Source organism: Falco cherrug, chromosome Z (genome assembly GCF_023634085.1).
Source record: "Falco cherrug isolate bFalChe1 chromosome Z, bFalChe1.pri, whole genome shotgun sequence".
In the NCBI taxonomy this organism is placed as follows: Eukaryota; Metazoa; Chordata; class Aves; order Falconiformes; family Falconidae; genus Falco; species Falco cherrug.
The window spans coordinates 81,311,224-81,336,293 of record NC_073720.1 but is presented as its reverse complement, the minus strand read 5'-3'; the positions used below and the strand labels follow the sequence as shown (position 1 = coordinate 81,336,293).

Sequence of the window (25,070 nt, the reverse complement as noted above, 5' to 3'; positions counted from 1 at the left end):
ATCTCTAGGGAACAGTTTCATGCAGCTCTAATCAATTTTTAAATGTGCTTACTCTTGGTTTTTACAAGTGAGTCTAAACCCAGTATTTCACACTAATTTCAGAACTGTATTTTGCATCAAATGACACAATAAACTAGTCGCTAAATTGCAAAAACTTCAGTTAAAGTTTCTTCCTTTTTCAAATTAATCAAAATGCACGCCTTTGGATTCAGCAGGGACTATGTAAGCAGCAGCAACCAGGTTTCCTTACAGACCTCCCACGTACACAGCATGTAAAACGTACACTTGCCAGTGAGACACAGGCTAATGCACTGAAAGCACTGGGGTGAAGCAGGACCAGAACAGGAATCCCGCCAAAGATGGCGTGGAAAAGAAAATACCAACTAAAGCAAGCACATAACACTCCTTCAGGATCTCAAGAGTTTAACGTGAGCCCTGGGGACCTCGTGCACCACCGGGACCAGCAGCAACGCTGACGGGATACGGTGCAGCTCGCCACAACCCCATCCCCACTCAGGATGCAGGAGGTGCACCGGCTGCATCCCCAATTGCTCCTCATCCTCGGGGCAATGCCCAGCCCTCACCTAAGGGGTGGCTGTTCACGGGGGAAAATAAAGGGGAATTTGGCTGTACGCTGTGCTGGGCCCCGACGCTGCTGCCCCTGAATCCAGCAGCCGTTTGCTTCTGCCCAGCCAGTCTGGGACATGCCCGAGCTTAAAAGTTACCGGGACAGCAAAATGCGACCAGGGCCTGCGCACAGATTTCAGAGCTGACCTTGCGGGAGGCAGGTTCCACACCTGGCCCCGCGGCCCTCCCTCTCCACGGGTCTAACCACACAGAGGCCTAGTATTTACCCACTAAACAAACTGTTCACGTTGCAAATTCAGATTCATCGCGGTTTTGTTCGTTCAACAGCGGGAACTTAATTTTAAACCCCTTTTAACTGAATGACCTGCTGGAAGTACACTAAAGTGATTTCATTATTTTAAAGTTTCCTAAAGGAAAGGTAATTTGCAAACTGGTCATTTTTCACGTATACCAGCAGCAGCCATTTTTCAGCATCCAGCTTCTTACCCCTCCCGTCCTCCCTTGCACTTGGTTTTACACCCAGTAGCAGACAGGCTGAAGAGCCACTGCAACCATGAAATCTAGCCAAGTAATTTTAAAGTAAGAGTTTAAAACTGAGTTTAAGAGCTAATACCAGATAATTCCTCAGCGTTGCCTTACTTTTTCTTGCTTTCCCTGTATGAAAACACACAAGGTCCTCACAAGTGAGCGTGCCACGGAAAGGCAGGGGAGGGGGAACTTCTGAGGAGAAAGCAGATGAAAAGCCTCACGGAGGACAGGGAGGCAAGTCCCACGCGGGTGGGAAGCATATTGTCCCAGGCCAAGTGTCTGGGCAAGATCCGAGCTAAGGACTTTCCTTGTGCCAGAGTCTTTGCAGAAAAGCCAGGACACTAAGGTTATGGTAGCAGATACTTTCAGTAGATGAGTTAAAGCCCACGTTCCTCATCCTCTTCACCAGTAACTTACCCTCAAAGCGCTTGTATTCTTCAGTCTCTGGTTTTCGCATAACCAAAGTATGCTTCCTCGATGCCGCTTCTAAAATCCAGTGTTTTCACACTGTTGCTGCCACCTGACATTTTGATTTGAGCACAGAATGATGAAACCACCAGTAAATAAATATGTTCAGTCTCTACCAGTTGCACTTTCATCTAAACAGAACACGCTTTGAAACACATAAGAACCAACAGACAAAATTTCTTTCAATGTTTTGACACTTTTATTTTTTAGGTATACGAAACATTTGTATGTGAAAGGCTTAGTGTAGTCATTTTCTCAGATATAATATCCCTCTCCCAGCAAAGAGCTTGCAAAAAATAAACCTTTACACTTTTATGCAATTTAATCAAAAGAAACAGAAGATGGAAGTAAAAACAGGATTGTAGAGACGAAATAAAACATTGAGAAAGATATTTCATATAAGTAGCACAAGCCCTGACCACTTCAAAACTTAGTATTTTGGAGTGATGTTAGTACAACCTCATTTGCTTGTTAAAAAGCAGAAATACTGCTAAATCCCCTTAAGCAAATAAGCCAACTTTCAGGGCACTTCTTCCCGCCCGGTTGAAGAGCAGACTTATGTTAAACAGCACAGCATCACAGACGTCAACAGCTGCTTCGGGCATATTTATTTCTATTTAATGCCTTCCACAGAAGGCTGCTTCCGTCTTGGCTAAAGCTCTGTGATTGAGAAAAAAATACATGCAAGTTTTGCTGTGTTGACTGGGAAGTTAAGAGAACACAGATGGAAAGCATTGTATTAATCAAAATCTGCTAAACTGAAAGCAACTATTAATTCTGTAATATGAGTTCTTTTTCTGTGAGTTTTGGGTAATTTTGTTTTGTATAGATGCAAACATCAGGAACTTGTGGAGCTGACAGAGGATGGACTTTTTTTACAAAAAGGCAGCAGAGCTGGACTTTATATGCTTTCCCAAAAGGCTAAATACATGCTGCAAGGTGACCTGAGTATGTTTCAACTCTTGCAACAGCTCATTCTCTAAGATGTGTAAGAAAAGTGACTTCTCTAGCGGGAGTAAGGAGAAATGATAAATAACGGTACCGTGGAAGGACAAAAGGAACCAGAGCAAGAAGAATGCTGGATTTCTTTCATAACCAAACTCAGAACAAAAACAGCCAAACAGCACACAAGTAGGAAGAAGCATAAAACAATCTAAAGCAGGCAGACAGGGACAAAACAAAGAAAGGTGAGAACATCTCAAGGACAACGGAAATAAGAAGGAAAATTAATAGCTGTCTATTACTTAATAGGGAAATTAAATTTTTTTTGCTGCTGGAATGTTCCTTCTTTTCCTGATGGCAGCCAGGATACTGAAAGACTACCAAATACTAAGTTAGATGCATGTAATCAGGAGTGCTTGAGGAAGCTCACTGGAGTATTTTGGTACTGGCCAAGACTCTCGCCACACAATTACTGACCTGCCCCAAAAAGCTTGTGGAGGACAAGAAGTTTCATGGGGCTGAAGACAGGGAAATACAATGTCCACCTACAGAAAGTATGGTGGGTCTTAAACCACCTAACCTACCTTCAATACCCAAACAAAACCCCCTAACAGATTCCTAATCAACTTGTAAACCCTGAGAGGGTGAAGCGATAATGAAAGCTAACACAGATCTGCCAAGGACAGATCATGTCAAATCAACATAATTTCCTTCTTTCACACAACTGGCCTGGCATGGAAGGGGAAAGTAAGAGATGGTATCTGTCTTGCCTTTATTAAGGTCTTTGAGGCAATTTCGAGAAGGAAATTTTCATAAGCAGAGTAGAATATATGGATTAGGAGCACGAAGCACATACTTGCCACCTGGGATATGACACAGAAGAACTGCCTTAAGCATCTCACTGTTAGACAGGGAATATATAACAGGGTGGGAGGTGTTTGTGTATAAAACCACATACATATAGTACATGTGCATGCGCACTCCTAGGAAGACAATACGCTTCAATATTTTCCTTGCCGTCTTGGGGGTTGGACTAGATGACCTTTAAAGGCTCCTTCCAACCCAAACTATTCTGCAATTGTATGATCTTAGTATGCTTGCACAGAAAACACATGATAAATCTAACGGACTCAAGTGACGATCTGCGAATTTAAAGTAACTTTGATAGTTATTTTAGACCATTTCTCCAAAGTATTTAAAAAAAAAAAAGAAACACAACAAAGTGCCAGGTACTATACTTACTAGAGAAGTAAAAAGCATATATACAAAACCAGGAAATAATCGCCTTGCAGAAGTACTGCATAAAAGATTCTGGGAATTAGGAAACATAAAGGTACGAATCAGTGTTGCAAAGCTGTTGCAAAAGAAAAGACAGTTTATTGTGAAATATATTAATAGGGCTGTCTTATTAACACTTGGGAGGTGATCGCCTGGGAGGGATAAAAGTCAAGGGTGGGAGGAAAAAAAAGACTAGGAACACAGTAGCACTCGGTACAAGTATATAAAGGATAAAGGATGAGTGATAATTGGCTAAATTTGTAACTAGATAACACGGGGAAGTGTGTCTGGTGTCCCTCTTCACGGGTGAGGGAGCAACACGAGTACGGGATGCAGAGAGATGGTAAGAGTGTGCTGGGCTGGCCAAGGGTGAAATGCCCAGGTGGGGACACAGTGGCCGCCCGCTGCTCTGCCACAAACAGCACCCCTCAGGTAAAAACCGAGCTTGAGAGAGCAGGCTCCATGTGACAACCAAAACGTGAACAAGCAATATACACAAGAAAAATTAACAGAACGTAAATGCTACTAAGGGAGAAAGTCTCCCACCCAGCTTACGAAGGCTTCAGGGACACACAAGGAACCCCTGAATTCCTACTGAAACATCCTAAAGCAACTGCGATAGATTGCCTAACTACCATCATCAGGCATCCATTTCCCAAGCAAGGTTCTGATGAAAAGGTGGTGTTACAGGGGAAGGGGGTCTCCAAAGTAAAATTTCTTGACAGCAACACAACAGTCTCAATACAAGAGCCACCAAAATTTTAGTAATAACGATAACCATATATGGAGGAAAGGAAGAAAATGGTTCTTGCCTCCAGACATTTAAGAGAAGTGGAACCTCAAATTGCCAGCTCAGGCGTGAAGCCAGCATGTGCAACAGCAAACCTGCTAACGGCTGCTGCCGCCTGGAAAGCCAAAACGTGAGCCAGAGGCTCAGTGCCAGTTGTTGATCTCTCATCTAGCTGCTGACCTAAGGAACTCATCTGCTCTATTGTTAGATGCAAAATAAAAATCATAAAATTGTAGCACCAGAACAAAAAGTTCAAGTGCTGAAGACTTGTGCTTCTAACTTTGTAATAATGCTCTCACTCCACTCTTGACATGTTCAATTTGTCACCTTTTAGAAAACATAATTTCCAGAGAAAGTTTTCTTTTCTGAGATATCATTATGCCCCTAGACAGACAGAACGTAACATTCCTATTTCATCACTTTACATTTCTTTATTTTCAAAATCACCTTTTTTCTAGATATCAGCAAAACCGTATTTTAAAAGCTGTCATCACTTGGAACTTTTCAAAGGCATTAAAACCTCTGCAATATAAAAAACAGATACACATAGTCCGCGTTTAAGAAATTCAGTCTGTGCGTTTCCTCCTAAGTCATGTGGCAATCCAGCCACAGCAGTGCCAGTCCAAAAGTTCCAAAATTCCCATCTTTAGAACAGAACTGAATTAAACAGCAGTTTAGGTGTTTGCTCCCTGGTTCCTTCACTTTTTGTTGATTAACCATGTATTGAGAGCAGTTCTTGCTCACCTGTAATACCTCATAGAGAGGATGTCTGAAGACAACCCAGTGGAGAATTCACCGCTCCAGGCAGCAATGCAATTAGTGACTCCCTCTGTTAAAACCTCATTTTCCACTATTGCAATCTGCCCAGTGTCAGGTCCCAGTCCCTGGTTCCTGCCCTGTCTTCCTCTAAGATTAGAGACATTCTCTATGCAGCTTTTACTCCACATTAAGGTACTTTAACCTTGGAATCTTCCCTTGATACTCCGCAGAGTGCTTTTTACATTTCTCACGGTAAGTCATTTTTCCAGCCCTTAAAACCTCCTCAGCTTTCCCAGGTACTCACACGAAAACCAGCAGCAGAAGCCACCTCACCCCGCAGTGTTACAGCACCGATCCTGCTCACCCTGCATGACACAACAGTCTCCAACTCGCCCCTTTTGGTTTGTAATCTGAGTCACATCCCCTCCCGCCTCCCAGATGTTTTTTACCAGCACGTATCGAACCACCACGTTGTGCTTTCCTGTGGCCAACAAATCCCTGTCCAGATCAACTGCTTTCTGTATCCTTTGCACCGTGATTTGCAGCCCAGATTCCTTGCTATACAACTCTGCTGTGGCCACCCACCCCCTACATCCCCCTTCCCACTTTGGTGAGCTCGTGCTGCCCGGGAGATGCCAGTAACAGCTTAATCCCACTCTGTGAACAAACAAGAGTACAGGGGAACTGGAAATCCAGACAAGATGCAGATGTTTGGACTTAAGATTGTATATTTTACTCTTCTCATCAGGCTGATACCAACACATGCATACATGCAATGAAAAAAACTGGATTTCAGGACCAAAAATTGCAGGTATGTCCTATTGCAAATATAACCCAAAGGAACGGGAAGCAAAGCAGACACCCATGAACCTAAAAAGCTCAGACACATCCAACACCAACTAACAGCCCATATTCTTTTAGTTTCTGACATACGCACAGCTGCTCCACACTATACCAAACAGCATACACCTATAAAAATGAGCATTTCGGGAAATCACGCAAGTTCTACGCTCATTGAAAAATTGCTTTCAGATCTGACAGGCAGGAAGAACACAGTCATGGGTTGGTATCCAGAATCGCTGTAAGCTTGTGCATCTCATAACTCTGACATAAGGACGCTTTATTCTCCTTTCAGCTTTTAAGGGAGACAGAATTACAAAGCGGCTCCACACTGCACAGACTGGGAAGCTGCCTCTCCCCCGGACCCATCAGGGCTGCACCCCAGGAAAGCAAAATGCTAATCCACAAGAAGCAGTGTTCCAGTGAGGTCTTAAAACACTCAGATATTGCAAGAAGCATAAAATATTGCAGGATTGACTCCAGAACAAATGTAACAAATTATGTTCTACTTTGTAACATAGATTTAGAGGGAAACCGAATATTCCTCCAAAGGAGTGATCTCCCAGTCGCTGCTGCATCCGTTTTGCAGTTCACCCATTAACAGCCTGCCTACTAAGCAGGCAAGCAACAACTGTCTTATGCCTTCTTTGAAAATTCTTCATAAAATCTGAATCAAAACAGCAACATCTTCACTATTTTCTCAGCCCTGTCCAGACCAGCTAGCACTGTACAGGTACCCAATGCTTGCCCTCTTGGCTGGAGCTGCCAGGCTCTACCACAGAACAAACTCTGCTAAAACTTAACATTTCAAGAAGTTCAATAGTCCCTAGGCTCTTACACTGATGACCCACGCTCGCACTTGACAGCGGAGGTCAGCTGTGCCAGTTTTCCTCGCGGAACACCTTTTAAATCAGTGGGGCTTTTTGCAGTGCGAACCTGGTGGGTTCAAAAGCAAGACGTCATACAACCCTTGAAATCAAAGGCTTGCTTCCATCCCAGGAGCACGCTGCCAAGGCTTTCACAGCAGCTTCTTGCTGCAGAGCTGATGAATATGAAAAGCTGGAGGAGCAGAGCATGCACCTTCGTGGCAGCCAGTGCTGTGGCTAGCAGAGGGATGGACGCTTTTTCCAGGCAACTGCTGGATTGTCTGAGCTCTGCAGCACTTGACCACTTCACAGGTAGAAAAGGTGCAGTCGAATCAACAGTGCAAGTAACCTGATTGTTTGGTACAGCTCCAGCCAAAGTCCTTTTGAAGGCTGTAACAAATTTTGCAGGGCACAGACACCCAGCCTAGAAAAAAATCTTGAGAAGCGCCTACACTACGTCAGCACCCACTGATTAACTTGGAGCAGCGAACCAGCATCAACACGTTACCCAAAGCATAAGCACGGAATATATAAGCTGTGAGCACACACCGGGTTAAACAGCTATTCTACTGCAAAGTCCTGGGGACTGTAGACTCTCGAGGCAGTCTCAAGCTTCAGGTTGCATGGAGAAAGCAGAAGGCTGAGATGGCTTCCGAGACAAAACAAATCTCCCACCACAGCTCACCACCTTCCTCCTAACAGTGACTTTAACCTCATCCTATTATCTGAGACAGGCTGACCACTTTCAGGTGGAGGTCCCACAGCTCAAATGCCTTGCACTTTGAAATCCTGATCCCCAAAATAAAGACTGGCTCTTCCTGGGGGAGATGCCTGTGGAGGCATTTTTCCCCTCTGTAACAGGACTGTCCTTTATAATCAAAGGGGTCTCTGGCAGCACTGTGGTTGTGAGTTAAAGGAGGCTGTTTCCTCAATTTATTTTTTTTTTTTAATTTATTTTTTTTTTTACTGCTGCAGAACTACCTGAGCAGATCTGGCATCATGTATCTGTATGTGTTGCATGAATGGAAAGAAAATCCATGCGTAACTGAACATGATATTCCAAGAATGAAATTTAAAAAACAAAACCAAAAAAAAAAAAAAAGGGGGTTACATAATGTTATTACTTTAAGTATATTCCTTCGTAGTGCTGTTAGGATGAAACAAATAGAAAGGACCATGCAATGGGTTTTCAAACACATTACTTCTCTTTTTTTTAAGACAGCAAATATAATCTGTTTTAAAGTGATTTCCTGTCAGGAAGGGTGACAGTCAAGAAGATGATAAATCCTATGACTGTACTAGGAAACTCAACATTTCCTCCACTTACCATGACGTACAGTCAATCTTTTTCCCAGGGAGTTAAATTGTTCCCAAATTTTAATTCTGAAACACTTAGAAATTAAAACATTTATATACAATCTGTAAGTGGTTCTTTGTGGATAAACTACTATTCATATGACTAAGACACTATCTGCATTTATACTAGAAAATTGTTTATTCTGCCTCACCCCAAACAGGGAGGGGATAAATGGTCTACTCAATTCTTTCTAAAGAAGACATACAACTGCGGCTAGCACAGAAACTGAGAAAAAGTCTGGCTACCACATGCTTTTTGGCGAACATGGAGATTTTGCACAAGCTGGTAAGTGGGACGTATCATAAAAAAAATAGGAATAAAAAAATCACACTGATAGACAACAAGCATTTATTGATCTTTGGCTTTAGAAACCATCCTATCTTGGATAAGGGAAATACTATATAAAATAATGGTAGCTGTTTTTAAACCTAGAGCAAGTACTGTAAAACAGTCTATCCTTTTACAGTGCATAAATGCAAGGCATGCAGAGTACATGTAGGGTACTAAAATACTATATAAGCATCACTTGCAGTAGACATTAAGTGTCTAACGTGGATAAACACTTTACAAAGGCAAGCAAGTTGATGGGGCAGTTGCTATACAGCAGATATCACAGTTTCTCTTAGATTTGCTGGGGTATTACCATCAGCAACGAATAAATATAAATTTAGTTTTAGCACTGGATGCATTATAAAAACAATTATAACATTTCAACAGAACGAATGGGCAATAAGAAAATATAATCCTGCCTCACTCTGCAAAATTTACTGAAGTTAAAGGAATTTAGTCGCCTAGACAACAAACCAATTCCTACTATTTTCACATTAATAAAATGCTGCTCGATACATGGTAACATTAAGCAAGACAAAATCAGCTTCTTAAATGCTCTACAGTAAAAAAAGCAATGTAATTTCTTACACATAGTGTAAGGAAATGTTCAGTAAGCTTACTGGAGCAAGTACTTTCCCCAACAGTGTACTACAGACAGTACAGATTGCTACAGCCACTTTTTAGAGCTAGAAGCTCAAAATGCTTTTGCAAGCCTTCCTCTGAGGAGGGCTTCCTTTGGTGGATTTGAATCAGCAACACCATCTCAACTTACAAGCACTTCATATTTAGAATGCATAATGAACTCACGAGTAGGCACCTTGCTGCTTCCTCAGTTTTAACTTCCCCACTGGACCAGACCAGGCAGGTTTCACCTTCAGTTCTTGCCATTCTTGGAGGTGGGGAAGTAGCTGAACAGGTAAGCTATTCAATACCCTAACAGCATTCTAAAAAAAATCAGGTGTAACTTGCGCCTTTCTTTTTGTGCAGCCGCTTTGCCAGAGGCCAGCCAGCCATGTTACAATCCAGCTCTTTCATACTCTTTGTGCCCCACATCCATGTGGATGTGGTGAACTTCAGTGCAGCCTCAAGCAGAATCACTTACCTGGCTGAAGTCATTGAAGTCACCATGTGCCTGCACAGCTGGGGCAAAACCAACACCCAAGGTGACACTATAAAACTTTGTTAAAGTCAACCTGTTCAGAATTGTGTATGTCCTCTCCCTCAGTCATAGAAAAAAAAAAAAAAAAAAAAAAAAAAAAGAAAACTGAATGCACAGATGGCAGTGGAGTGTTATACTACCAGTCAGGTAGTAGGCAAAGCTAATACTTCAACGATTATCTAACAGGAATGGAAAAGATTTCTTCAAAATCTTATTTGCCTCCAATGTGTAATAACCCTAAATGCACATGGACACTCTATATGCCAAAAACTGCAAGGAAAGAATGATTTCACAGCAAGGCCCATTTTAAGGGCTAGCAGTCTTTGCATCTCCTTTCCAAAAGTTAACCTGCTATTATGTAGCAACGTAAGTACAAAGTAAGTACGCAAGAAATTTTAAGCATGTCTTGTAGAGACCACCCACGTTGAGGCACTTTAGTCTACAGTGTACAAAAAGAATGCAATGTAGCTGTAGGTTGTTTATTATTTGTAGTAATTGTACCTAAGTATTATCCATACAGACTAAAAAAATAAACAACAAAACCAAACAAACACACCACCCCAAAACCAACCAACAAACGCCCACAAAACCTCAACCCAAAATAGAGCAAATCCCCAAATCTCCTATTCACAGATCCCCATGAACCTCTAAAGCATAAAGCAAACGAGACAATTTGTTTTGGAACAGCCAGCAATGCAATACCAGTCAGGACAGGTCAATATCACGTGACAACCATTTGACACCGTCCTCACTGTGAAGCATGATGGTCTTAATATTTGTAAAGCTGTAACTATAAAAATTGTCTTTCAGCAGTAATTTAGCAATAAGATGAAGTTAGACATTACATAAATAACATCGGAGGTTTTCCAATTTGGCAAATACTGAAATGAAGGGAGGGAAGTCTGTTCTTCTTGGGTTTGTTCTAGAGTAGGAAGTACTATGTGCTTTTCACTTAAGAAGACAAAAAAAAAAAAAAGACTATTAACAGAACAACAACACTGAATTCATGTGTGTTCCCAGCATCAGAGACATATTTAAAATAAAATATTTACAACTTGGCAGATATTCCCTGTGCAATTCGTAACAAGTCTACCTTATGAGAAATTTTAGTCTTAAATTATTTAATAGCATCTTTACACTAATATTTGCTCACATAAATGGGAAGACTGACACATTAGACAGTTCCCTGTGATTGCTATTACAGAGTATTTCCCCACATGTATTCCTCCTAGAAAACTTTACATACTGAAAATGTGCAAGATCGTTATCAACGGGACAAAGGAATCATTGAAGAGAAGAAAAACTGTTTGTTGGCACATCATGACACGTGTATGAACTGTACTTAAAAATAAAATTCCTGGTGCATTTTTCATTGTCCTAGGTCTTTATCAAAAATACTATAAATACGCATTCTCAAAGCTTAGAACATATACAGGAAGCAGTTACAATGAACAGAGGAAAAGAGAACAAGGTTCACTTTAAACAGAAGATATTTTAAGCCAGGTTTTAAGAAATACTTAGCAGCATCATAAAACAAACAGAAATGGCCTACTACTAAGGAGTTTGTAAAAAGCTACTCTCAAAACCCTACTGAGGTGTTTGTTTTATAAATAGCAGAGTCATATAGATAGCATGTTGTTGAGAGAAATCCTGCAAATCCAAGTAAGAACTCTTGACTGATGTGTGATCACACATGGAAAAAGTTTGGTATTTACAGGTGGATTTCACACTTCAGTATAAAACTGCATTTGTTAATACTTCAGTCTGGACATCAAGTTAAAAAAAAAATGTAGTGCAGAAGTATTTGACCTCTAATTGCAGGCACTGGTATTAAAAAATGCAAAGATGATCCATGGTATCAAGATTAAAAATAATTACCATTTAAAATGCCATTGAAATCAAAGTTAGAAAAATACATACACACTGGCATACAAAACAATGTCCAGTGCAGTATTACTCTCCCATCAGTCCACAGTGAGAGACTGGAAAAAGTTAAACGCAGCATATACAGATGTCAGTAAAAGCAGCCTTGAAATAACATCTTGGCCTCATGATCTCACCCACAGAGGAGGAAGACCTTTCAGTCTAGCACTACAAGTGAAGATCAAACATGCCATTCATCTCAGTGCGTGCTCTGCCAAAGCCACAAAGCATGGCAGACCTTCCTAAAGAAGAAGTTGCACAAAAATCACGCTGAAGCACGGACTGACTACTCTGCATCAGCTTACTTAACTAGATTTGACATTTTGCTTCAATACTTGTTGCCTAGATGCTCTTTAGAGTAATATCAGAGAGGTCAAAATATTGCTCTTAATTTACCATTTGAGATTTAGGACTTAGGCTGCAGATGCTGAAAATAACAGTCTTGTTTACTCATAATGGTAAAAATTCACATTTTGTATTTTATTTAGGATACAACTGACCTGCTGTTGCCTTCCTCTATTAAGGTTCTGCTCAGCCATACTAAAAAACTTGTCCAAGAGAGCACATGATTTTCTTTGGCCTCATTCTGATTCAGTATTTCCATTTCCTCCATGCACTTCTTATTAATTCTTCAGTCTTAACTAAAACTTTCTAGTTAAACTCGTAGTGACAAAATGAACTGTGGGGTTAAGTCTGGGGGTTTTGTGGCTAACAAACAAATGCACAAATCGTGTCACGTGGCAAAGCATGAAGCATAGCATTTAAAAACTGTTCAAAATCTTCTCTGGAGAAACAAGCTAACGTTCAAAAGGAAAACACAGGCCTTTGAGAATAAAGAGGCATATGGCCTTTTACCTTGTAGAGCCTTCCAACAGCAATAAGACCAGACAATTTACATCTTCTATGTGGTACATCCAAGACCTCTATTACCTGTTAGCTGTAGTTACTGTGACATAGTACAAACTTTTAATTGTTCCTTTGAAGTCTGCCAAAACTTCTGTACTCCCTAACCACTCCATTCACTGAGGTTATGCTACCCAATTGTTGGGATGATGCATCTTTGTGGCATTTGTGTTGGTAGGTAAGTTTGACTTTACAACCCAGGTAAGCACACATTTCTACTCACACATCTTGCAGTACTTACAACTCAAAGGAGAACAACTGCCATAGAAACCAGTTTTCTAAAGCATGTCCTTACGCACAAGGATGTTCTGTTATACAGCTACTAACTGCTTTTCTGCCATTACTTGATCTGTTGATTCTTGTGCAAAAGAAATCTGGAAGAGGAAAAAACTGTGCAGCTAAAAACACCTCAAAACCTGGCAAATCCTTTAGCTTGAGATGGTACCAAAAAAGGACAACTGCTGCCTGAGAACACTGCCTGCAAAGTGGAAGCATAGGCTTGTTAGAATCTATTCTCCTTTTCCTAATCAATTTCTCTAAGCTCAGAAATAGCCCAAATGTTATGTTTGGACTTCCCTGAACTTGCTGGAAGACTTGGATTTATCACTAACTTAACACCTTGTCTAACGGGACTTCCATAATAAAAGTGCAAGTATTTAAACAATCGTTAACAAGTTTGTATTTCAGCTGGAATTCAAAGTTACTTGTACTACGGAAAGGAACTACTCCTTCAAAAATAAGATTAATTTAAACCAAGCCAAAAATTAAAAAAAAAAAAAGAAAAAGTACAATCCTGAACTAATTTAGCCAAGTCAGTTTAGGGAATGTAGGGAAAAAGCTGTGGATAGGAAAAAGAAGTCAAGTTAACAAGTCACATTACTGGAGTGAGAAAAGAGAGATGTGAACTCAGGAAGAAAGAAAGAAACATTGATTCTTTGTCAAAGGCACCTTTCCTTCTAAAATCTCACAGAAATTAAGTAGGTAGTAGGTAAAATGCAAGACAAAACGTTTAAGAATCCTGAATAAAAACTACTAACTTTTCAGTCATGTTTTACCTGCTTTTCCATTTCTGCAAGATGCTTTTTCCTGCTCCCCCAGGTGCTGATAAAGAATTGCATGGGAAAAAAAAAAAAAGCACACTTGCCAGCTGCTGTTTTAAAGGAACTCACTAAAGAAATGAGCAGATACTCCTTTGAAGCTTACATCATATACATGGAAGTCAGGACTATCAGGGTTGCTGTTTTACTTTAAAAGCCCCCTTTTTTTAGCACATCAGGTAGTTCCAGGAAGCACTGCTCACAACTGCAGCAATATGCTCCCTCTAGTTTGTCACCTCACAATTCAAAAGGCATTTATTGCTATCTTCTAGTTTTTAATAAGCTTCCTAGACTTATGGAAGGATTAAATGGATCCGAAGAAAGACCAGCTCCCACTCAGATCAGACTGCTGACCAGAAGGTCAACCATTCAGTTCTGTGGAACAATGAAACAACAACGGCCAGAAGCGCTGATCTTAACATCAGCAAAGTCCAGGTGCCTATTTTTCACTGCGATCAGTGTGACATCTGAAGAATAAAACAGCATGAGCTCTTACCAAAAGCTCCGTGAAGCTCAGCTACACAATTACCTCTGCTGAATGCAGTATATAATAACTACAGTTCACTTTTACTTAAGAGCTTTCAGAATAAATACTTATGCCAACAGAAATCGTTACTTAATGTCATTTTGAAGTCTTCTCTAGTATCCAAAGCTTACTCCTGTCCTTCACATTGCAACAGGTTACGTTCTCCTGTACAGTGAGCTAATTCAGCCAAGTTCACTATCAGAATCAAACAGCACTACATCGTTTCATTGTCCTGAACAAAACATAAACATTAGATACCTAACCATAACTTAAAAGCTGGCCTTATTAATTCTATTAGTAATGATACATCTCAAACTAACAGTGAGTGAGTCCAGTATTGCTGGACCTGTCATATTTTGTCATTCTAATTTCCTAGGAATGTTTTGAGATGTGAAGCTATTAAGTCAAATATTTTTCTTTACGCCAGTTCACACAGTTAAGCCTTAGTCCCCATTAGTTATGAAACGCTGGTGTGAAAAAAAGCTTGCAGCACCAGTAGCACTGAAATACTATACTGCAATGAAACAGGTAGAACCATGCAATATGTTCTCAGACATCCAAAATGCATGCGGTAGGTACTACCTGGTGTACACAAATCTTTCCCTACTATCAGTAAATACAATTTAATAAACTAATAAATAACTTAAAAAGGCATTCAATATAGTAAGACAGTTTATCACCAGCTTAAATTCTTGACTTTCTGCATTCGTTCAGTTTGTTTTCCCATATGGTAGGTTTGCTACATATTAAATATTCAGTTACACGTTTCCATTTATAAATGCTTATTATATGCCAAAGCTGTACACAAATTCAAGAGAAAAAGAACAGTAACATAAAAACAGCTAGTATTAGTTAAAAAACCCACTGACCTCTGCAAAGTGTAATATTAACTTTTTTAAAAAGCTACTGCATATAAATTCCCATTCCTGTTTTGCAATTATACAAAACATCTGAAAAAACTGTCGTTCTACTTTGTTCTGTAATGGTTTTATATTTGCGATCCCTCTAGTTAAGCAAAGCTTGTGAAATTAATGCTTTGCTCCTCCTTATTATAGCAGGTTTTTTATACAGAAAATCTATTTCTGAAGCTAAGAGATATCAGTTGTTACTATATGGCCAAGTTACCCAGATTAGAGTGGCAAAAGATGATCTGCCAGAGCAGAAATATCAAGATTAACGGTTTAAGTAGATCTTTTCTTCTAAAAGAGCGTGAGTTTCTTTAGTATAGCTAAGTACCTTTGAAGAGGCACCAAAAACAAATAGCCCTTTCAACTGAACTTTCAAAAAAAAATTTAATTTTCATTTCAAAAGGGATCTTGAGATTACTAGACAAACATACATCCCTCTCCCACGGCCCTGTAAGATACATTCAGTAATTTAAAATAAAGATTCCATATTTTATAACTTCATATATATTATATATTTAATATATAATATATATTTATACGTACATTACACAGATACATACACTCTCAGTCAGCAGGATTTAACTGTTTTGTTTTGAAATGTTTGATTGGTGTCACTAATCTTCTACTATTTTCTGTGAATTCAACAAAATTTATCTATTACCTGAAAAGAAGAAATTTAAAAGATCCAAATGGAATCTGTGGATCAATAGTAGCACCAATACAAATGGCCATTACTTCAAAATGACTGCAGGGACTGAAATAATGTATATTTTATAACTCTCACTGCACAAGCATTCCTGCAAAATATTTAGGCAGCAATACCTGTCAGCTCCACATATCTGTTCCGGTTAAATTTAAATTTTATACAACTTTCCTTACTGTAATATACAGCATTTCTTTTGTCCTGTTGGATTATTTCATTTTTCACGGAGAAAAGTGATCGATAGCTATCCAACAGAATATTTTTTTTTAAATCCCCTCTCTCCTTCTGTTGTATGGCTCAGTTTCAAGATTTAATCGATAGGCAGCCACTATAACCAGTACCCTTCTAACACAGTTCAGTCACTGACTGTTGATGTTTAAAACACAAAGTTTTGAGGTTGGCTTGCTATTTATGGAAACCAAGATACTCGGAGGTCATATCTTTTCAGTACACTCGCCACCACCTGCCGCACAATAATATCAGTCAGTCCCAATACTATAATTCAATTAAGTTACCTACCATTTGGATAACAAAAATAACAAACCCAGCTGCAATTTTAAACATTATAAGAATATTCACCCTGAGAACACAGAGGAAGTGTTTAAAAAAAATTCTGATATGTTTTCTCTTCATATATAGTTTTCTTCTTTTCTCTTCATCTCCTCTTGGGTACCTGGGTTTGTATCTAGCATTTGACCTCACACTTGCTTCGTCAGTTGACCTGTTCATGCCACAGTCAGGTACTGGTGATAGAAAAGCCCAAAAAGGCTTGTAGAAAAGAGGCAAGCAGCAATCCACCAGGTGAGGAAAGACAGGAGTCCCCGGAACAGGAGAGGAGTGAAAATATTCTTTAGGCTTCCCAAAGCCATTGTTATTTGTACTACAGTTACTTTCATCTTTCCATCAGCAGGTGGAGACTCAGAATAAACTGAATTGGGAAGCAGACTGTTTTCTGCTGGAGTGTCAGAATTCAGTTCCGGGTAGATGCCCCAAGAATAATTACCTGTTAAAAACAAACGCGTAACAGATTTTTGTAGAATTAAATGCAAGTTCTGTTACCTCTATCACTCTATAGATCATCTTAGATATATTTTTCACGCACACAAAACCAAAAAATTTGGAAGCTTTTATAACTTAGTAAATGCTAATTCTATTCATCTGCATGGCTTCCTGATCATACTACTAAGCTATTAGGGTAGGATTCATCTTAACTTTTCATATCCTAACATCTACATGTGATATAGCTGCCTTGGGACCCCTGTGAGTGCTGGGTATGATTCATCTCACCAGATGCAGTTGTCTACTCCAGAACGGGATGAATCACAGCCTAATAAAGCCTACCTCTTTCCGCTGACATTTTGTAAAAAAGAATGCCATGACTGCATGGCAGGCTGTGAAAGACATCCGTCACAGAAAAGAAATAAAGAAGAAAAAAAACCCAGAGTGACATCAGATCTCCCAATAATGAAATAATCCCGTATCTCATAATTTCCATTCAAAAAGCCTACCAAAGATTGAAAAGATGAAAAAAAAAAATCTTTTAAACAGATGCTCACAAGGTTAAATCAACATTGCTTTATACAGCTCATCTTTAAAATACTTTTTTAAAAGACAAATACTTCAACAGAAGTAAACAGCTTAATTGGTAGTATTGCACAATTTCTCAGAAATAAATCAAACTAATTAGCATATAGTTGAAAGATGTCAAAAGCAGCGACAGAAAAGGACTGCTTAAAAGCCACACATCAGAATGTTTTAAATTGCAGGAAACTACAATGTATTTCTGTATTGCAAATACCGGTACCTTCAAATTCTCCTTAGCAAGCTGAAAATATAACAGAATACATTTTTGTTTATCCAATTTTGCCTACCTAGTGTTTTCAAGAGCAAAGCTGTGTGAAGGAGCATTACCAGTGGTGCAACATACTGCAGTGCAATTACGCAAAGATAATAGAATACTCGAGCCACCTGGGAAAACAGAGGAGAGTAATTCATGAGTTCTGGATGATCAAAGCAAACTTTTTTGAACACATCTAGGAAAAACTGGCAATTTATTTCTTTTTTTTAAAAAAAAAAAAGAACAGAACCAGTACTTATGCATTAAAGCAGTTTTAAAAGTTTTCTAGCACATCTTGGCACGTGACACACTATCTTCAAAAGACCTAATGAAGAAACCTCTATAATGAACTCTAGTTTCAGGACACTTACATATCTGAGAGAAAGGGCTGAAAGGAAATAATTAAAAGCATCAGTACTGTTAAAACAAACAGAACTGATTTTGCTTCTGCAAACTGCATCTCATCATTCAAAGACTCCTATTTCAATACACCAGAATTCAAGCTAAATATAGGTTTGATTTTTAAAGTCCACAGCTAGTTAGAAACTAAATCCTGTTTCAAAAATTAAGTCGTAGTCAGAGTCCAAAGCCTCATAAAAAGTAAATTAAAGTTTAGTTAACATTGCAGACCCTTTTCAAAAATGAGATATTTTTAATATTTCCAACTGTGAAACATCAGTATTTTAAAAACAATGACAAGATGATACTTTATTAGTAACTAATCATAACAGCACTTAAATGTTCTTTATTTCAGGTCTACGTTATGGTTCATTGAAATCAACTCCGATTTATTCCTCCCCCTGCTCCCAATCTTTTCCAACTTTCTTGAGATTGTTACACTACATATTTTATATAAGCTATTGACCTAAACCACTAGACCAAATAAAGAGGAAAAATTCATAAAATCAATAGCAAGCAAGCAATGAAATAAAGATAACTGGATTTTAGAAAAGAACAGAATACTGAGTGGCAAAAAAGATGAAGGCAGACATGACCTTTTGGAAATATCTCTAAAACCTCAAAGGGCTTCATGATGAACAAGCATCAAAAAACTAACGTAAGAAAAAACAGTAAGACACTGGCAGAAGAAAAAGCATGAGACAAAAAATACTGTAAGATAATTGATGGAATATGATAAAAAGAACAAATCAGAAAGTAATGATCACTGTAGGATGACAGATAGGAAAGCCTTTACTGGCAGAAGTTCCAGAAGAAGATAAAGCAGACATGAATAGCAAAACAAGACAGGACTTCATTTGGGGGCTATGGCCTTCTCAAAAGGAAGATACAAAGGTAGTGGATAAACAGATTTAGAAAACATCACGTAGAGAAGACATTATCATTTTATAGATAGGATAAAAGCTCCCAGAACTAAAATTGTGCATCCACAGCAACCAGCACAGTTCTGTTCTAACCAGTTGCTGCCACCTGTGTCTCCTTTTTTCTGAAAAAAATTGCTAGCCACTTTGTGAACAGCTACGGCATAGTCCACTCACAACCTTCAGATATTCAGTGAAGCCAAGATTATTATAAGTAATAGCAACAATTCTAAGAGAGAAATCTTTGTCTTATGGCATACGTCAATATTCCTCCTGCAATACACGCCAACACAGTAGGATCATCCAGCAGCACTATCGTGCCAACCTTAGAAATGTAAGTTTATTTTGCAGCAACATGCATACCGTTCTACAACAAGCTTACAAATTTCCACCTCCTCAGTTTGTTGATTGTATGTTTTATGTCTTTAAAAAAAAAATAAAAATAAATAATTTTCTATGCCACTTACAAAGATGGGCAGTTTTATAACTAGGCTAGTGCACTTGAGAGTGGTCTGACAGAATTAAGCCTGTCTCATTTTATTCCAAAATATAACCACCTCATCTTCAATTTTGCCTCAATTTAAAAATTATAGTTGGGATTAGCTAGCAGTATTTTATCCTGCTACCTAAATTCAACTCTTTTTTTCCCCACGTTGTAGCTAGAGATCACCACTCTCCCTGTGCACTCCTCAAGATCTGTTCATACTGAACAGAAACCCATCATTTTTGTACCTATTTGTGAAGAACAATTCATGAAGGATCTTTTGTAACTTCAGAATAACTTAAGCCATGCCATCTGCACAGCACGGATGATATAGCCCTGCAAACTTTGGTGTGCAGAATTTCTCTGTAATGGTGCTATTTTTATAGAAGATACAGTTTCGGAAGCTTCACTCAGATTTCAGCTCAGCTCTGGTGCCACAGAAGACACAAACTGGAAAAAAGCATTTGTACAGACAGAGCACTCCAAATATGTAACCTCAGTGCCATCATACTTACCATTTTCTGTAAATCAACCATACTTATTCTGCCAGCTTCCTTTTTCATCTGATCCACACTTTTCTGGGCTAAATTCAGATAGGCCTGTAAATGATGACGCATCATAGCCAATCTTAAAGCACACAACAGGATTATAATCCACAACCTGAAGGTGTCAAATGTATCTTCTGACATTCTGTGGCGAGGGAAAAAAAAAAAAAAAATACACGGTAATGCTATCTTCCAAAAGTCACCGGCTGCTACAGTTATTTTTTTGTATCATCTGTAAAGGAATCTTGAAGCATATTGTAAAAAATACTTAAGGCACAATCTACAGTTACCAAGTTCATGTGCAAGCAATATTCATTTTGCCCCCGCTTCTCTCTCTACTGCTACGTCTCAGTAGCCCTATTACAGCATTAGATCCTAATTAGTATCCATTTGTCTGTGAACAAGAACAGCTCTTAAATGGTTAAATTCTGAGTAATGGAGACAGGACACTAAAAAACAAGCTTGCTCAGTTAATTACAGGCTTCTAGATAGCAAATGTGTGCATCAGTTGCCTCAGAATAAATGAGGGCTGTGCTGTAACAGGGTAAGGGAAACTAAAGAACAAAACAGAAGCACAAAATACATGTATTTGCTATGTTTTATGTAATAGTTCAGTGGTCACAGAATCACCTCGGAAGCCTATCTTAGACCTAGAAAGCAATAAGTGTGTCAGCTAATGATACCTGTTTCAAGTCTATTTGAATACTACTGTTTTGAACTATCTAGACTAATAGTGACAATGACAATCACCTCCGCTGCCTACACAATATTTATTTCAGATACCATCTTCCTGAAAATTCCTCCCCTTTTTATGTTTTAAATATATTAGCTGTCAATTCCATATGCACTTATCTACACACAGATCTTAAGACAAATCACTTGGGTCAGTTCTCATGCCAATGTATCATGACTCTGCAGTGAAACCACACCTCTCCTACATCAACACATAAAACATGAGGTTCAAGAAGGTGGCAGTGAGGCGGCATTCCACCCCTAGGAAGAATAACCCATCCCTCCCAAGGACGTGCCAGAAGACAGCAGCTTTCTGGGAACCACCACTTTAATATTCAACACTCTGTGACTAATTCTCATCCTTCCAAAATAACAGAATCTCTTTAGAGATCAGCTGCAACTTCCACTATACTTTTGACAGCAGATGCTATTAAATTTTAAGTCCTTCACATTTCTATGATTTTCACAGGGCACTACTCAGATGTATGGCTCTGTTAAAAATACCCCAGAAAAACATCTTTAAAGGTAATCTTACAAAGGGATGCTCTCTTTGCCCAAAGGTGGGTTCATAATGCAGTCCTTAGTGATTGGTTTTACCCACAGCAGAACCATAAATAAAGGCGCCAAGAAGTTTATATGTAGCAATATTCTGAAAGAAGAAAAGAAAAAGGGGGGGGAAGTTATTAAATACAATCACCATACTTCTTAAATTGGCGATACAGGTTCAAAAGGAGAAATCCATGACTTAACATTTCCACAAAACAGTAATATTATATACTGTGAAACCACACTGCCTGTGGCTTTAAAAAGTGCTTTTAGAGTATCTGAAAACTTGTTTTATTCCAAACAGTCTAACCAAAGGAGCTAGATGCCACAACTACAAACAGTTGAATATTTCCATACGATGGTGTACCATCAAACTGCACTAGCTATTACAGTTTTAATCTAGAGCATCAGCACCTCAGTTATATAAAGGAAATATGCTGCTGTATTACTTATTTTTTGCTTTATTGAAAATTTACTCAGATTAATTTCCATTATCTACATAGACCAGGGGAAACAGTTCTCAGAGGTCAGTTTTCCCAGTTTAATGTTAGGAACCTTGACTAAATGAAACTTGGTACTCACATTCAGTTAAAGATACACTGGGAAAATAAAAAAGCCATCACAGCTATTCCATTTTAAAACCATTGTATGAAACTGCACCGTTAATGTAAAATAAGTACTCTCTTGAAATCTTTGAGTACAAGACAGACAGCAGGACTTAAAAAGTGGAGATAGGTTTCTGGAGCTTTTCCTGAAATTAATATCCTTCTTCATCTCTGAATCACAGATCCCAATCATTTTTCATTACTAAAATGAAACGAAAACAGTCAAAAGAATTCAGAGCTGTAGAGCTGGTGGTTTTGCTAGTGCAGTGCTTCCTCACTAACACAATCAGCTTGTCTATACCTCCATCTCCAATCAGAGCGCTTCTACACTATAGAAAAAATGAGGTAATCAAAAGTTATTCTAAAGAACACAAGAACTTACTGATTTCAAACTATCAAGCTTCCCAAAACCATTAAAATGTTTGTACATTTCAGAAGATGTCATCACACACACATTTAAATCATTGGTTTCAGATGAAGAAACAAACACTACTAGTTTTTCAGTGTTGCTAGGGAACATGACAGCATCAGAGAACAGTCCAAAGCATTTCAGAAACGTGAGAAACCATTTTACCTGAGCTTCTATTTAGTTAAGACATCTCACTGAGTTAATGGACTGGAATGTGCCAAAGGGCAGCAAGAATCCCTTTCTGTTTATTTGAGTACAGAGAGAGAGGCTGAAAGACTCCTGAAGCAGGTTCTGGAAAATGAGGGAATGTGTACGAAAATGGTACAAACTGATTAAGAAGACTCCAAAATATATGCAGGGAAGGATACTGCTACTAAAGAAATAAAATCAAACCAGCTAGCAAAACGAAAAGGGACAGCAGATTATTTTTACTCTGTTTACCCCCAAAAAAACCTTACTCCCAATATACATAAAAAACCACATTAATCATGTTGAACATATTAGTGAAGTAGTAGTTAATAACTTTTTTTTATATTTTTTTCTCTGTTAGTGCTCCCTGCAAGTTAAGTCTCCCATTCTGTAACAGAACGGGAAAGGGAGCTTTGTCCTCTCTGGCTTTTTGCTTCTGTTTTTTGGAAAGGATTTTTTTTGGTTGGTTTTCGGGAGAACCTGGGGTCTGATGTTTTTTTGGGGCAGCTTTGGGGATTTGAAGGGTTTTGTTTGAGTTTTGTTTCTTTGGAGTTTTCTTTGTTTTGGGGTTGTTGTTTTTCTCTCAAAAGTAGACCATGTATTTGACTGCAGAGAAAGGCATTGTTTTCCTGCACCCAAATTAGACAGCTTTGTATCAGTGACATGTCATCCTCATTTACTACTCCCTTTAAGTGACTGTCAAACAGCTGCGAAGTCAGTAATTATCTACTCATTGACAAAAACACATCACTAAGGGCAAATACCAATCTCTTCAAGCTAATTAGAACCTATCACTTGACAACGATTCTCTGTTTATAATGGCATTACCTAATTACACTGATATCTGACCAAGTTTTGACATACTTAACATAATTTTTATATTGTTCCAGTTGAACAGTCAAAGTATTGGGAGACTTTTAAAAATAATTTGTTCAGTGTTGCACAAAGTTATTTTCAATGACCAGTTCCAATATACTATAAACATTAGGTTAGAGAAGACTTATTTTTCATAATCCTATTCTAATGGATACTAATGTCCCCTTTAGTTCTTGATTAATAAACCTCTGTTTTAGAGAGTTTCTGCCCAGGATCACATGACCACAGATTAAGGAAGATGTTGGAAAATTAGAGGATACTTAAAGAAAAAGCACAAGAAATTTTAAAATATTGAGAACCATAAAAATTTAAAACTAAGCAGTTTATTTAGCTGAAAAGAACAGATTAGGAAGTGACTCAGTCACAGTCTACACAGACAGAAATTTACAGCAGATACAACAAGCCAACAGCTTGCAGCTGTAACTGAATGCATTCAGCTACAATGAGTGCAAGTGTAACACAGAGTACTTGGTTATAAATTTACCAAGAGTGAAGGACGCAATTTAAAGACAGATTAATTTTTAAGCTGGGCATTTTTGGGGCAAAAAAAAAAAATAATGCAGTCTCAACATAAAGCATTTTCTTATCAGAAAATACAATGGTTCTCTTAGGAAAGTGACCAGGTTAAATGATCACAATGGACTATGCTGTAGAATCTGTCATTAATGTGTATCAAGCATCAAATTCAAGATCTATGAAAGATATTTGGAGATTTCTCCCTCAACTAAAGAATGCTGAAGAGAAATAGTTAAATCAGAGGTAACATTACCAAACTCAAGCATGGCTGAAAATGAAAATATTCCTTTAAACTGGTATTAACATCTGAACCTTGTGACCTATTCTGGGGCACCTTTTCTGTATCTCTTGCCCTAAATTTATTAAAGGCATGATGCCCACCTGGAAGTGGGGGTGGAAAAAACATGTCTGTTTTTGTTGCTCCTCTACTTCCTGAAAGTTATCTTAACTTCCAAAAAGATATAATGGGGGAAAGGAAGCAGCAAGCAGAAACGTTCATGGTGGAGCTCTTGCAGGAGGAAAGGAAAGCTCCTTTAATTGGGACTCTAATTACAAGGCAAAGAATGTAACAGACTGGCAGAGCACAGGCTGAGCAGAAAGAGGCAGGTGGCAAGTCTGCTCAAGATACGAAAAGCAGGCAGCAACAGAAGTCTTGGTCACTACCTTCCTGTTTGAATAGTTTGTATTGTTTATTTTCAGACATTAAAGATTTAAGACTGAGTAGCATATACCTATGTGTATATAGTTTCTCTTACTGTGTTATTTTTTCTGTTGCTAAATTCAGAGCATCCAGATGCATTTGAGCCAGTCGCAAGCCAGGGAATGTCAAAAAAGCACCAATAAGTGAACACAGAATAGCCAGGAACAATTTGAAGGTTAGTTTAGACACAGGACCCCTAAAAGAAAAGAAAGGAAATAAGCATTTTCTTGGGGAGGAAGTTGGGGGTGTGGGGTATCAGAGACTACTTTCAACTCAACAGTATCTAACATTTAATAAAAAAAGCAAACAGTATTCTATGGTCTTACTCTGGAATACCAGCATTATTA

The 25,070-nt window shown here is 38.6% G+C and overlaps 1 protein-coding gene across 2 annotated transcripts in view; it reads right to left on the bottom strand.

Moving 5' to 3' along the window:
• Nucleotides 1–1,894: 1,894 nt before the first annotated feature.
• The window catches only part of TMEM161B (transmembrane protein 161B), a 61,194-nt gene continuing 38,018 nt past the window's right edge, over nucleotides 1,895–25,070 (bottom strand). Inside the window, exons 8-12 of one of the 2 annotated variants that reach the window (XM_055698820.1) lie at nucleotides 24,779–24,919; nucleotides 21,418–21,531; nucleotides 20,121–20,295; nucleotides 17,837–17,933; nucleotides 1,895–16,968 (exon numbers count right to left, since the gene is read on the bottom strand). In XM_055698820.1, coding sequence (XP_055554795.1) covers nucleotides 16,691–16,968; nucleotides 17,837–17,933; nucleotides 20,121–20,295; nucleotides 21,418–21,531; nucleotides 24,779–24,919 — 805 coding nt within the window. In that variant the 3' untranslated portion in view covers nucleotides 1,895–16,690. The remainder of the gene's footprint in view (nucleotides 16,969–17,836; nucleotides 17,934–20,120; nucleotides 20,296–21,417; nucleotides 21,532–24,778; nucleotides 24,920–25,070) is intronic. The other variant, XM_055698821.1, reaches the window with a different exon arrangement.